At 37.0% G+C, this 12947-nt stretch overlaps 1 protein-coding gene across 1 annotated transcript in view; it reads left to right on the top strand.

The window, feature by feature from the left end:
• Nucleotides 1–12947, top strand: part of ME1 (malic enzyme 1) — a 124718-nt gene that overhangs the window by 21358 nt on the left and 90413 nt on the right. Inside the window, exons 3-4 of the mRNA XM_039385320.1 lie at nt 6353–6428; nt 7607–7768. Coding sequence (XP_039241254.1) covers nt 6353–6428; nt 7607–7768 — 238 coding nt within the window. The remainder of the gene's footprint in view (nt 1–6352; nt 6429–7606; nt 7769–12947) is intronic.

Below are 12947 nucleotides of genomic sequence, written 5' to 3'. Positions count from 1 at the left end.
CTGGAAGAGTCCAGACTTTATGGAGAAAAGTAATAGGACAGAACTGGTGCAGGTTTTTTCTCTCTTCCTTTTTCATTTGCCTTCAGTCTGCACTGCTATGGGCAACTTGTCACCTACTCTGTTATGTTATGATTCTGAAAATGTATGCTGTATGCAAACTCTGGAGACTGTTTCAGATGCAGAAGGGGAGATGGGGCAATGTCTGTGTGATCTGGTCCCTGCCGGGAGATATGTCAGGAGTGTTATAGCTTGCTGTGTTGCAACTTATGGAACAGCAGCCCCTGATTCCCTGCTTCCCTGATCCCTCATGGGGTGGAAGAGGAATGGTCTGAGGTCTGAAGTCAGGTTTCTGAGTGAGACCTAACGTGTGGAAAAAGGGAATCTCTCTGGAAGTTCCTGGAGCCCACGGTGTTGTTTGAACCAGCTCTTCTGACTGTAGTGCCACCTGAATGAGTCTCTTTGAAGCACACAGTGTCCACTGTCAAGGAAACAAGGCAGAGCCAAGGAATCTAGTCAAAGGTCTTGGTCAGGTTCAAGCAGAGTGTAGATACTGTATTTGCTTTTGGCAGCATTTGGAGCACTCCACACCCTAAGGCTTACACCAGAAAAATTATAATCTTACATAGCTATCTATCCCAATTTTCTTTTTACAATGGTTTTGTTTGTTTGTTTGTTTTTATTACTATCATAACTATTATTCATTTTAAATAAGCTTTTAGCATCTATACTAAAAGATCCCCCAGCATCTGAATCTTTGTGTCACTAGAGTTATGTATATTGTATTCCTCCAAACCCTTTCCTTTCTTTTCTGAAACCTTACTCCCCTGAGATCATATCTTCAAACATCAGGCTTATGGCTGCTCTCTTTCAGGTTAGGTTCATCACTTTTCTGCTCTAAAGACTAATTCACATTGTAGACTGCACAGTTCTGTAAGTGCTCTGAACCTAATTCTCTCTTCTACATAGATGTTACTTTTAACTGTAGTAACTATTAGAGCACTACACTTACTGGCAAGGATTGATGAGCATCTTTGATGAACGTGGGCATGTAAAAGAGTACTACACAGGCTGCCAACATTGGTTAAAGAGTACCATGAAACTGTTTTCAGAAGGGATTCTTGAGATAAACCTAAATGCTGGTTTGCTCTTTCAAGCTGAAGATTGACTGTTCAGACCCCTTGACACTAGCATTTCCCACTTAGGATCATTATGAACACTGTGTTTTCCTGTATTTTAATTATTTCCCTACACTCTTGTGCCAAACTGGGCTTTTGAATCACTATAAAAATTTATAATGAGGCTTCCATTATTCTTTTATGCATAGCAAACTAGAGTTGGCAGATGTTAGCATCTGTCTTCCAGAGTACTTGAAGTCTTCTACAAAATAAATATTTATAATCAGTAACCATTTAGGAAACCATATGCCAAGTGTGAAATAACACATAATATTTATAAACTTTTATATCTTTTCAGGATTGGTATCTTACTCTCCATTGTCTTTCATATGTTGCTGGTACTTTTTTATGAACTACATCTTGCTCATGTACAGCCCCAGGCTTTCAGAGGTGTTAGCAATGCCTACTGTTTTCTTGATGCTCCTATTGTATCTTTGATCTTTGTTTTTGATTCAGTCTTTCTTTTGCTTCTTATAAACTTTTTTGATTAAATATGGTTTGAGTATGCAACATCTAGAAAATGTAAATCCCAGATTTCTTTAATACTGATGAATTCAGTCTGATGGTCGGTAGCAGCCGCAATTTCAGCATCAAGTGTTTTATTTGTTGAAAACTGTACCTGTGCATTGCAAAGTAATGAAATTCACCCCTGTATAGAGGGAAAGGTAAAACAGCTACATTTCTTAAATCAGCCCACCACCTGTATTTATTAGGCCTCAGTGGTCTTGCAGTGCAAAGGAACCTGGTAAGGTAGGATGTAATGAAAAGTTTGACTATATTTTATATGAAGACAGGAGACCATGTTGAAAAGTTACAATGGGAAATGTGAAAAAGAGCGGAATGTTCTTTGGGGAGGATATAGGTGCTCTTAGTTTCTAGTGCAATGTTTGTATTGTACTGGTTTTTATAATCTTAAAAATAGGAGGGAATTTCAACAGGGATCAGGGAAGTTAGTTTACCTCTTTCTTGCAAAGTACAGGAGTTCAGGAGAGTCTAGGCTGAGAAATTAACTTGTTGGACCCTGAGATTTTTTTATTGTTGTTGTTGTTGTTATTATTATTATTAAGCTTGTTGATTTAGGCTGCCTGGAGAAGTGAAGTCTCCTCTACTATGATAGTTCATCATTCAAATAACAGTTTTGAATATGTAGGGTTGTGAGAAAAGTTTGAACTTTTTTCATTAAAACATGTTTGGCATTTTCTGAGGCATGTTAGATTGCCTCCTGTTGTTACAAGAGGAGGAAAGAAAGGATTATTCTGTTACCATGACGTATTTTTCTAAACTGTTCTTTAATAGCAAATAGACATACACATTGCTGCTGGAACATTGCTTCCTTGAAACATAATAAACAAATGCTCCATTTAATACTGTTGACTTTGTTCTCATAGATCAGAATTCTAATAAAACAGACCCAAATTATATGATGTAGAATGACCTCCACATAACTGGTAAAATTTGCTACAGTGTGGTGAGCTCAGTGACCCAAAATAGATCCACCCTTTGTCGAGTGGATCTTGATGTCCTTGTGTGTGTTTCCCCCTCACTCTTCAGGGCTTTGTTCTTACTGATGGTGTGACAGAAAGAAAGGAGGCATAGTTACTTCTTTGCCTAATTACTCCTCTGCTGTAGTTATATATGTTGTCTGGGTAGCTGAAGTGGGCGTAAGTAGAAGTGTTCACCTTGGCTAGGCAAGTGTAAACCAGTGCTGAATTGAGGGCAACAAAGTGGCTGAAGACGAGCACTTCTGCATATGCACTCAGGCAAATTCTATGTGGAACTGCATTGTGCCCGGTTCAAAATGAATTAGTTAGAAGACTGATCTGCTGCTGCAAGATTCAAGTAATTTTTAACTCACAGTTTTGCTGATTGGCCTTTTAAGCCTCATCAGGTCTCAATTTGTTGCCTTGCAAGAAAAGATAATGTGTATAACCGAGGTAGAGTTCAAATAGAAAGGATCATACAATGTTGCAAAGCCAACAGTTACTTTCCCAGTGAGCTTTCCAGTCTGGGCTGCTCTGAAAGTGCGTACAGGAAAACTTAAGCCTGTTTCCTCATGAGTTGCATCTCTTGTTAGAGATGTGAATATGTGCATGCTGAAAAACAAATACCATATATTTCCGCATAATTTTTCCTGTATCTTGCCTCTTTCTCTGTGTGCTGAAATATGTTATTTGTCCATCTGTTTTAGCAGCCCATCCTCCAGTGCTGTGTCAGGTGCACAACCTGCAGACCATCCCTTGCTCTTTGTCTGGCAGAGTGGGGTGTGCATCACTGACATGACAGTCGTTATTAACACGATATTCAAATGGATAATTTGGTCTTATTTCTAGATTGAAATACGTATATAATTTAATCCAGTTTAAATTGCGTAGCTTGCCCCATTCTAGTTTATTCTTGTGGCTGTGCCATGACAGCCAAAAAATAACTATAATGTCTGCTAGGTAGCTAAATGATTGACTACATTTTCAGCTTGTCAGCCCTATCCCTCTTACAGTAACCTTATGCAATTGGTGCTTTTCCTGGACCTCGTGGAAAACAAAACAACAACATAATGCTACTTTTCTGATGGTTGCCTCCAGGTAGAATTGTCAGCAAGTTCAGTCCCAGAAATATGGGATGAATAGTCTTGTGGCTGACACCTTTGCAAGCCAGCGTTCCTCTTGCAACCTTGTGTAGCTTCTTGCAGAGGACCGCTTAAAGGAGAAAAGTGCTTTAGCTAAAGAAATGAAGGACAAGAAAAACAGGTCCAGATAAAAGAATAAGAAATTCTTGTCTCTTATTCTGTGCCCCTTCATCTAGAGGTGTCTTCTCAGTCAGAGATGTCTTCTGTGTCCAAAACATTTTACTAAACTACAGAAAGAATGGAAGGAAGGAAAGAAGGAGGGGAGTGAAGTGCTTTTGACATGACTCTGTTTACACTTCAGCCTCTATTTTCCATTGTTGCTTGAATGTGATCCTGCTAGGACAGATTTCTGAAATACACTCTCAATACTTATTCAAAGTCCTTACAAATGTTCTAACAAAATTCCTTCTGGAGCAGCCACCCTGCCTTTATTTTCCTCTGCTGGGAAATTTATTCCATGGAGACCTCTCTCCCTAGCTTGCAAGGAAGAGGTCATTCAAGCACACTGTGCTGGACTCTGGCTCTTTAGAAAATCAATACAAAATCTTGCTTCATTTAACACAAATCTGTTAGGTTGATGTAAATTGGAGGATGGAGACCAGGAGAGGAGTGATCCCACAAGATAGCTTTCTTCCAGCACTTTTCACTTCCTTTCACACGCTCTCTCTGACAGTTGTCTGTCTCTGAGGCGAGCAGTTTTGATAAGCTGTAGTTTATGATTTAACAGTTTACAGGTTGTTTTATCTAATGACTCACTGTACAATACATCAGAAAAGAAGCATCAGCATTTACTTTTATTTGCTGCTTTACAGCATTTCACTGTTAGGAACATCTTTTTTCAGGTAGCTGGCTCACAAATAGTATGCTTGTGTGCTGTAAATACCAGAACTTTTCAAAAGTGCTGTATATATTAACCCTCCTGTCCCTAAGGACCTGTCACTTCCACGGAGGTGGAGTAATTAATTTACTGACAGGTCTTACTCATTAAAAAACAACTGATAGATGATAATATCCAGCCTGGTGTGTTAGTTCTGAGCGTAGGGAGTGGATGCAGAAGGGGAATTAATTAGAAACTCCAGGATGAAAAGATTTCTAATTCTAGGGGAAAAAGCATCAAATGGAACACTTTGGTTAATTGCAATGTGTCTTACATTGCATTTTGTCCAAAATAATAAATAATTCCATTTGAATGTTTGTGACAGCAAAGAGGGGAAGAATACACTTAAATACAAAATTATATTAAAATTCAATATGAAAGTATAGTTCACATTATAATTTATATATAAACATATAATCTAATATGTTTGAAATATATGAACATAAGAAATTGCATGTAATGTTTGGACTCATTTTGTTGTCTTGATTAGTATATATTTAACACAGCAGGAAATTTTTTGCTTGACTTGGAGTATGTGCAATCATATCTGGAAAGTGTTTTCCTGAGTTCTTAGTTTTGTTTAGACCTGCATGAACAAATACTCACTTGTATGAATATGGTGATATTGTAGTAGACTTAGATTTCAATTATTTTTTCAGTACTTATCTCCAATTTTTACTGTATAATGGTGGATCAAATGCTTTAGAATAATTCTAGAAGACAACTTCTTATACTTACTAATGAAAGTTTAATTACAAGAAGGCATCTTTGACACGTACTTCTCCATTGATGTTTTCTTTGTGAATTTTTAGAGACTGAATTCAATGGGAGAGTATTTTTCCGCTATCTCACATGAGAAAAGTTGATAAGAAATGAAATTAAATTATCTCTGAGTGGACCTGAATGTCTATTTGCCTGTCAAGTAAAAAAATCGAAGAATAAAATGCTGAAGAGTAGGATAAGATACAATATCAAATTTGTAATAAACAGAAAAAGAAATGAGAATTAAACTTTTCTGTCATTTTGTTTTAAACTCTTCTGTACTGGTGGATCTAAAGGCCGATTTACAAACATTATTCAGCGTAAAGTTTTGGTCTGCTCAGCACCAAGGACCTTCTCTCACTGTAGAGAAGGTAACTTACCACTTCTCTGAGTTTCAAAGGGGCAATCTAATGAAATAAACAAAATGTTTTCTAAACACATAGCTGAATGTTCTTGAATTATTTTATGTGATGATAATATATGGCTTATTTCAAGTTTTGTTCATAGCTTAAAACTTTGGCCTATTCTTGTTTGTAAATGTTAGGACTGCCGAGGCACTAGTGATCACGGTTATATGAGGAACTCGTTTTGTAGTCAGGGACAACTAATGAACACATTTGAACAGATGAAGTGCTTAGTGAGCTTTAAAATCAAACTTAATGGTTTTCAGAAAAGACTCTTACACATTCTCAATGCTCGATGAAACTTCACTGAGTTACGTGTTCTCTGACTTCTACTAAATGCAGATGTTTAATTTACTCATTGATACAAAACTGAGCTCTTTTTATTGAATGGAATCTTTGTTGGAAACACATTTACATAGAGTTTGATTATTGATTTATACTTTATTTATATTAAATGGATTTATAATTATTTAATTGCCTGCTTATATGAAAAGTATTTTTCTATTTGCAGAGGTCTTTTTATTTCTATCCATGACCGGGGTCACATTGCTACAATGCTTAAATCCTGGCCAGAAAGCATCATCAAGGTAAGTGCAGTTTTAGTTGCATGACAAAGCTGATGCTGTTTTATAGCCAAGATGACTTGGTTAAGATGATTTTTAAGCTTTTTATCAATTTAGATTTCAGTGATTTTTTAACTAATTTTTTAAACAGAAAGAATGCTGTTACAACCAAAGTTTGAGGCATTTAAACCTTTACTTGTCTGGCTATAGGCTTATGAATTAGTCAATTACACAAAATATTATGCATGAAAAAAACCCAACTCTGAATGCTTTTTCTGCATTTCAGAGAATCACAGAGTGGTTAAGGTAGGAAGGCACCTCTGGAGATCATCCAGTCCATCCTCCTGCTCAAGCAAGGTCAGCCAGGAAGGGCTACATCCAACCTTTGGGGTTTTGAGTATCTCTCCAAGAGTGGAGACTCCACAAGATCTCTTGGCAAACCGTTCTAGTGTTTGAGTTAATAGTTCTCCATTTGTGATGCTTGATGAGCTCTCTCAAAAGAAATATTAAATTTCCAACTAAAATGTCTTGTCACAGAGTATGACAAGGAGATTTTTGTGTTTTCACCTGCTTGCTATACTGAGCACTTCTGTCCTTTACTATGAAAAATCTTTCTGTATAGCACAGACAGTTTTTTGGGGGTTATTGCATTTCTATCAAAGAAAATACATGCTTCCTCATATGCATAAGTATGATGGAGTTATGTTATTTGCTCAAGGGAAGAAATACATCTTTGAGAGGTAAGAGCCAGGTGGTTGTAGACATCACTGTCAAAGGCCGGGAGGAGTGGCTGGCTCTGGTTCTTCTGAGAACAGATATGACAAAATCCAGGAGTCTGGGATTCTTCTTTTTTAGTGGGTAACTTCCTTTCCCTTCCTATTCTGTTTTTGTACTGTTGACAGAAAAATGTAAGAGGGAACAATTCCGGTTCCCTTGTAATGTAGTACTAAGTAGCTCTTTTGTATATTCTTAAAATTTTATATGAAAGTCCTGTTTCCAGTGAAGCAAGGGTCTAAAATAGTGTAACAAAACCATAGTAAAGTACAATAAAACAATTCTGTGCCTTTACTGTAGTATTGATTTGTTTGTACCTGCTAGAATTTTTGCATAAAAATTAAAAACTGATGGTAAGAAAATAACGGAATACTTAGTGCATACAACCAAAGAAGTGACTTCTACAGTGTTTTTATTGCTTCCTCCAGGCTATTGTGGTGACTGATGGAGAACGTATTCTTGGTCTTGGAGACCTTGGCTGTTATGGAATGGGCATTCCCGTTGGTAAACTGGCACTTTATACAGCATGTGGAGGAATAAAACCTTACGAATGTCTGCCAGTGATGTTGGATGTGGGAACAAATAATGAGGTAAATCCTTTTCTTGAAGTGTAGTGAATATTAAACGTGCATGTCTGTGTACTTCAGTTGTACATTCATTTTAGTTATAGAAAGCACTGTAAATTTTCCCCAGATGAGGTCCTAGTGCTTCAAGTGTGTGGACCTTACCCTCTTTAACTTGGCTTCCCATTTGTGTGAAATGGAGAGATTTAAAGTTGTTGAAAATTGGCTCTTTGCTTTCCAGTGCTTCTGGGATTACTAGTTAATTGCTTGGCTCCTGTTCTTCCTTCTTTTTTTTTTGCCTGAAAGAATATTTGTATACTTGAAAACTATGAATGATGGCAAATTAAAAAAAAATCTACAATATCATTATGCTTTTGTAGAAGTAAACATGTGTTCTCCTATAAATAATGCAAGTGCTAAACTTTATGTATGATAAATGTATCAAAGATTTATGTGTATTATAGCTAAATTCCTGTAGCAGTAAATTTAGCTGGGGCTTCTAGATTGTTGGGTTGGGTGTGTGCATCTTCAGCTTTACACACACACATCCACCCCTGCCCCACTGGGATAATTTAGACAATTACAATACATTAAAGCATTACTGAACCAGAAATGCATGCTACCCTTTCTCTCTGTCCCCCCAGAAACTCCCTTTAAAAGCAAACAGACTTACTTGTGAGACGTGCCTGAACACTGTAGCATGTAGCCATATCAAATCATATACAAGTCTCATTAGCTATAAAATGTTTTTATTCCTGGTTTGAGCAGCTGGGCCAGTTGTGTAATCTATCATTGAATGTTTCTAGGCAGTTAATTGCATCAGGTACTTCTTATACTTCAGTAGGATTTGCCTTTTGCTTTTATGATTGTGTTTCATTGTACTTTTTAATTTTGCATAGCATATTATTTTCTTGAAAGTTGTTGTCAAACATCTTTATATACACAGACCAATAGCAAAACAGGCTTACCCATACTAGTAGTCTAACTTTCATGTCACTGTTCTTGTGACTAAACAATCAGTATGAAAGAGTGGCACCCATAAAGTATTACAAGGTGCATAAAATTTGTGTGAGCTAGAGTTTCTTGATGCTCTGAAATATTCACATTCTGCTCAGGAGATTGCCTTTTGTGTTTTTCAATTCGGAATATGGCTTCTTATATTAGGACCATAGGGAATGAGACCTGAAGTCTGCCCTTGGGTCATGACCAGGTGGGACTTTATTGCTGTACCCCTTGACTGATGAGACTACATGGGCCTGATAGTATTCGTTAATGGAAGCTTGGATGTAGTTCCCAGGCTCCTTTAGTCAGTCAGGAAACCTGGGGCACCAGGTCCCTTAATTTCTTCCAACACCCTTCCTCTCACCCACATCCCTGTTCCGTCCTTAATACCTGTGTTCATGTAACCTGGTGGTGAGTTGCTGTAGAGAACTGAAATGACTGAAAAGTGTTCATGTTTTGCTGGCTAAGCTGATTATACTAGGTCAAGCTGCTGTGGAATTGCACTGCAATTCCTTATCTTAAAATCTAAACCTCTTGGACAAATAACTGTATTTTCATGCTATATTTTCTTAGTCTAGCCAGTATTTTCCATAATAAAACACAATAGAAATCACTCTCACAACTTGAGCACATATGAATAATAATTATGCTGAACATATTTTTTGAAATGTGCAGATGTTTTCTATTTAGATTAGTTCCTTCTGCCATTCTGCGGGGGCCTCACTGCTTTAAAAGGAGTTCTAAAAAATGTACTTTTGGCAACTGTAATGTAGAGGTGCACAACTTGCAAATTCTCCAAAGAAAGATTAAGTCTTATTCTAAAGCAGATTGCAAAAAACCACAAGATTTTACAGGTTCTCATCCTGGATTGCTTTGTTGTATACAGGACTCGAAACAGTAACTTCGAGAAGCAACTCAATTTCAGATGATTATTAAAATCCTTGTTACTGTCAGTTTTAGCAGAGGTATTTTTGGCTGGGATATTGTCCTGTTACTCATAAAACCAAAGAAAGAAATAAGAAGGAAATAAAGCATTTTTATACATTTGCCTAGATAATAAGCAAGAGAAATGGAAACTGCTTATTTATGGGTAAAAATTGACCTAGTAGAAAGTCTCGTGTGACCGAACTAGTAAATCACTCTATGTAATCTACGTGGGACTGAGTGTCCAAAAGAAGAGATATTGGCTGCTGCCAAAAATAATATGCCTGTTTTGGAAAATATTGACAAATTGGAGGTAAGTAATTATTGAGGGACATATTTATCCAAAGCATTTAAAATTTTATTTGGAGTACTATTAGTTATTTACCTCAAACCGTGACAATCTCACGGTTGTGCCTTACCCAGTAGCCACGTATTTTTTAGGTGTGAGGATGGTTCTTTAGGTGGGATTTCAATCCAATTAAACTATACTCAGTCACCGGTCTCAGTGCTGATAGGAAATTGTCATTGGAAATCCTGAGGTGATATGATCTCTGGATCCTGAGTGTTCATCTAATGTTGTAGAGATATATGTTAAATCACCTTGAAATGGTTAAAGAAATAGACTGTAGAAGAAAAGGAGTAGTTGCCAAGGTACAAACAGCTGTAACTTAATGGAGACCTACCCAAAACACATGTTCTCAGCACTGGAGGTGGGATGGTTTGAGAACAATGAAAATAATCAAGCTGGATCATGGGGAAACATTAAACATTAAAATGTGAGTGATGATTGTTTTCTACTTAAAAGATGCTATTAAAGTCTCACAAAATAAACAATGTTGAGGCAAACCTGTAGGTAAAAAATCAACCTGGCTTACAGGGATGTGAAAACTGGCAGTTTAATAAAACCAAACAAACAGCAAAACCTAATAATAGAAACCAAGTTCAGAAAATGTGTTTATAGGCAGTAAAAAAGCAAAAGACACTAAAGAAAAGCAACCTAGTGAAAATAATTATGAATAATAAGAATTAGTTTTTCTGTTGTTCCTTATGCTTTTCCTTAATGGTGGTACATGTGGAAGTACTAGTTTGTCACTATAAATGTAGTAGTAGATATTTTTTAAATGTCAGTTTTATCTGTCTTGGCAAGAAGTCTTATTTTCCATTGTATTAACAGCAAATGAATATGTTGAACAAAAGCTTTAAAAGTTTGTCAAGATCCTTAAATCAGAATGTCCAAATAATGCTTTGGCCAGTTTTTTTAAAAAAAAAACTCTGGTAAAAGCTTTCTGTACCATGCTGATCTGGGTGGGGAGGAAGAAATAGTTTTTTCTTAGTTATATTTGGGATAAATTGAGAACGCCAGGCAGATTGGATTAAAGGTAAGGCTCTTATTTAAATACAATGGTCCTGGTCTAATGTGAGTTTACAGATTTTTGGGTTGACTCTTATTTTTTACCTTTATAAGACATTTGAATTCATAGTGTTTCTTTTAAAACTAGACCAGTGAAGAAGCAAAGCAGGCCTCCTGTGTTACTAGAGAAAATGCAATTTAAAATTTATATTTCTGTGAGGAATAATAAAATACTTGTGGGTTTATGGTGTCTCGGGGTTGTTTTTCTTCAGCTCTGCAATGTTTAATATCTTTATCAATTTCTGTTGTTTAAGGGTCACAAAAGAGACACAGTTTAGTTAAAGTACTATTATCCAGCCAGACTAGGAATGAAATCTAGGAAGACTGATGACTTGTGTTATATAGAAGTCAAACCAGTGGTGAAAGGATTTCTTTTGAGGAATGAAAACTGTGTTTATTTGATACCTTAGAAGAGAAACTCTGACAAGTTCATGGGTGCTTTAGCAATTCTAAACGTAATGTGTAAATTCAATACTGGCGATGGCCAGTTGTGGGAGCTTTGGAAAGATTGCGTGTTAGCGTTTAAACTTAAACCATTTACAATGAATTTCAGTCTAACTAGAAGGCATTCAACTCCTTTAGATAGCACCTTCACAGGATGTGAAAAAGCCAAGACGGCTCTTACTGAAAGGACTTCTTATTCAGGCAGTTTTTAGCAGAAGGCATCTTGGTGTTCTGAGCACCAGGACAGTGCCACACCCTGGCCATCAGGACTGCCGGGCTGTCAGAAGTCACTCCAGCTGCAACTGTGATGGCTGCAAGGAAGCTGGGCATGCCAACATTCTCCTGCCCTGTGTAGCATAGTTAAATAGCTGACTGGTCACCTATATAGTTAAATAGCTGACTGGTCACATATATATACCCTTAATGTACTGATGAGCTGTGATGGTCAGTTTGCTTTTTAAAAATGTGTATCTGAACTGGTTTCTGTTTGTATTACTGTTGGTCTCTCCTCCCAAGTAACAAGAGATAGGAGGAGAGAAAATTACCTCAGCTTGTGCCAGAGGAGCTTTCAACAATTTCTTCACAGAAAGGGTTGTCAAGCATTGATACAAGCTACCCAGGGAAGTGGTTGAGTCACCGTTCCTGGAAGTATTTAAAAGTTATGTAGTTGTAGTGCTTAGGGACATACTTTAGTGGTGGACTTGGCAGTGCTGGGTTAATGGTTGGACTCAATGATCTTAAAGGCCTTTTCCAACTTAAGCAACTCTATGATTCTATGATTTAAGTACTGAGAGGTGCACAAGAGAAAGAAATATGCAGGGCAGCTCCTAGGGCAGCTGCTCCTCCATCTGCGACACTTCAGGGATTTGTGGGCTGCTATTTCAAGTTGTTTCCTGCGTGCTTGCTTCAGAATATTTTTTCTCTTAACTTACTAAAATATTGAAATGGAGAAATGTGATGGTTCTCACAGTTGCCCTAAATAGGTCAATGACTGTGGCTGACTCTCAATTCTGATTCCTCTGGAGGAATGGCAGACTTCCGTGGTGGAATATGGAATCCAGAAAAGCTGAGGTGCAAATTCAGGCTCAGTTCTTCAGCTTGTTCTAATTAACTTTCTGCATTTCAACAAATTATTTTCAGTTGTCATAAGAACTGGTACCAGCTTTCCAAGATTCATATTCTTGAAGAATACCTACCTATGAATGTGCAAATGAAATCTGTTGAGAAAACATAAACAAAGCTCCTTTTATTATTCATATTCGAACCAAAATAGAAACCTGGGCAGTAGAAAGCTGAGTATAGAGCCAACCTGCTATTTCATACCTTATCAATCTAAATATATAAATGTATCAAACAAATAATGTAAATTGTGTACAGCTGCAGGGATTTCTAAATAAAAGACAGTCACAATTTGCATTCATGTAT

Source organism: Pipra filicauda, unplaced genomic scaffold (genome assembly GCF_003945595.2).
Source record: "Pipra filicauda isolate LSUMZ 115617 unplaced genomic scaffold, ASM394559v2 scaffold403_size635245_pilon, whole genome shotgun sequence".
In the NCBI taxonomy this organism is placed as follows: Eukaryota; Metazoa; Chordata; class Aves; order Passeriformes; family Pipridae; genus Pipra; species Pipra filicauda.
The sequence above is the reverse complement of the archived record's forward strand: the minus strand, read 5'-3'. Positions and strand labels throughout refer to the sequence as shown.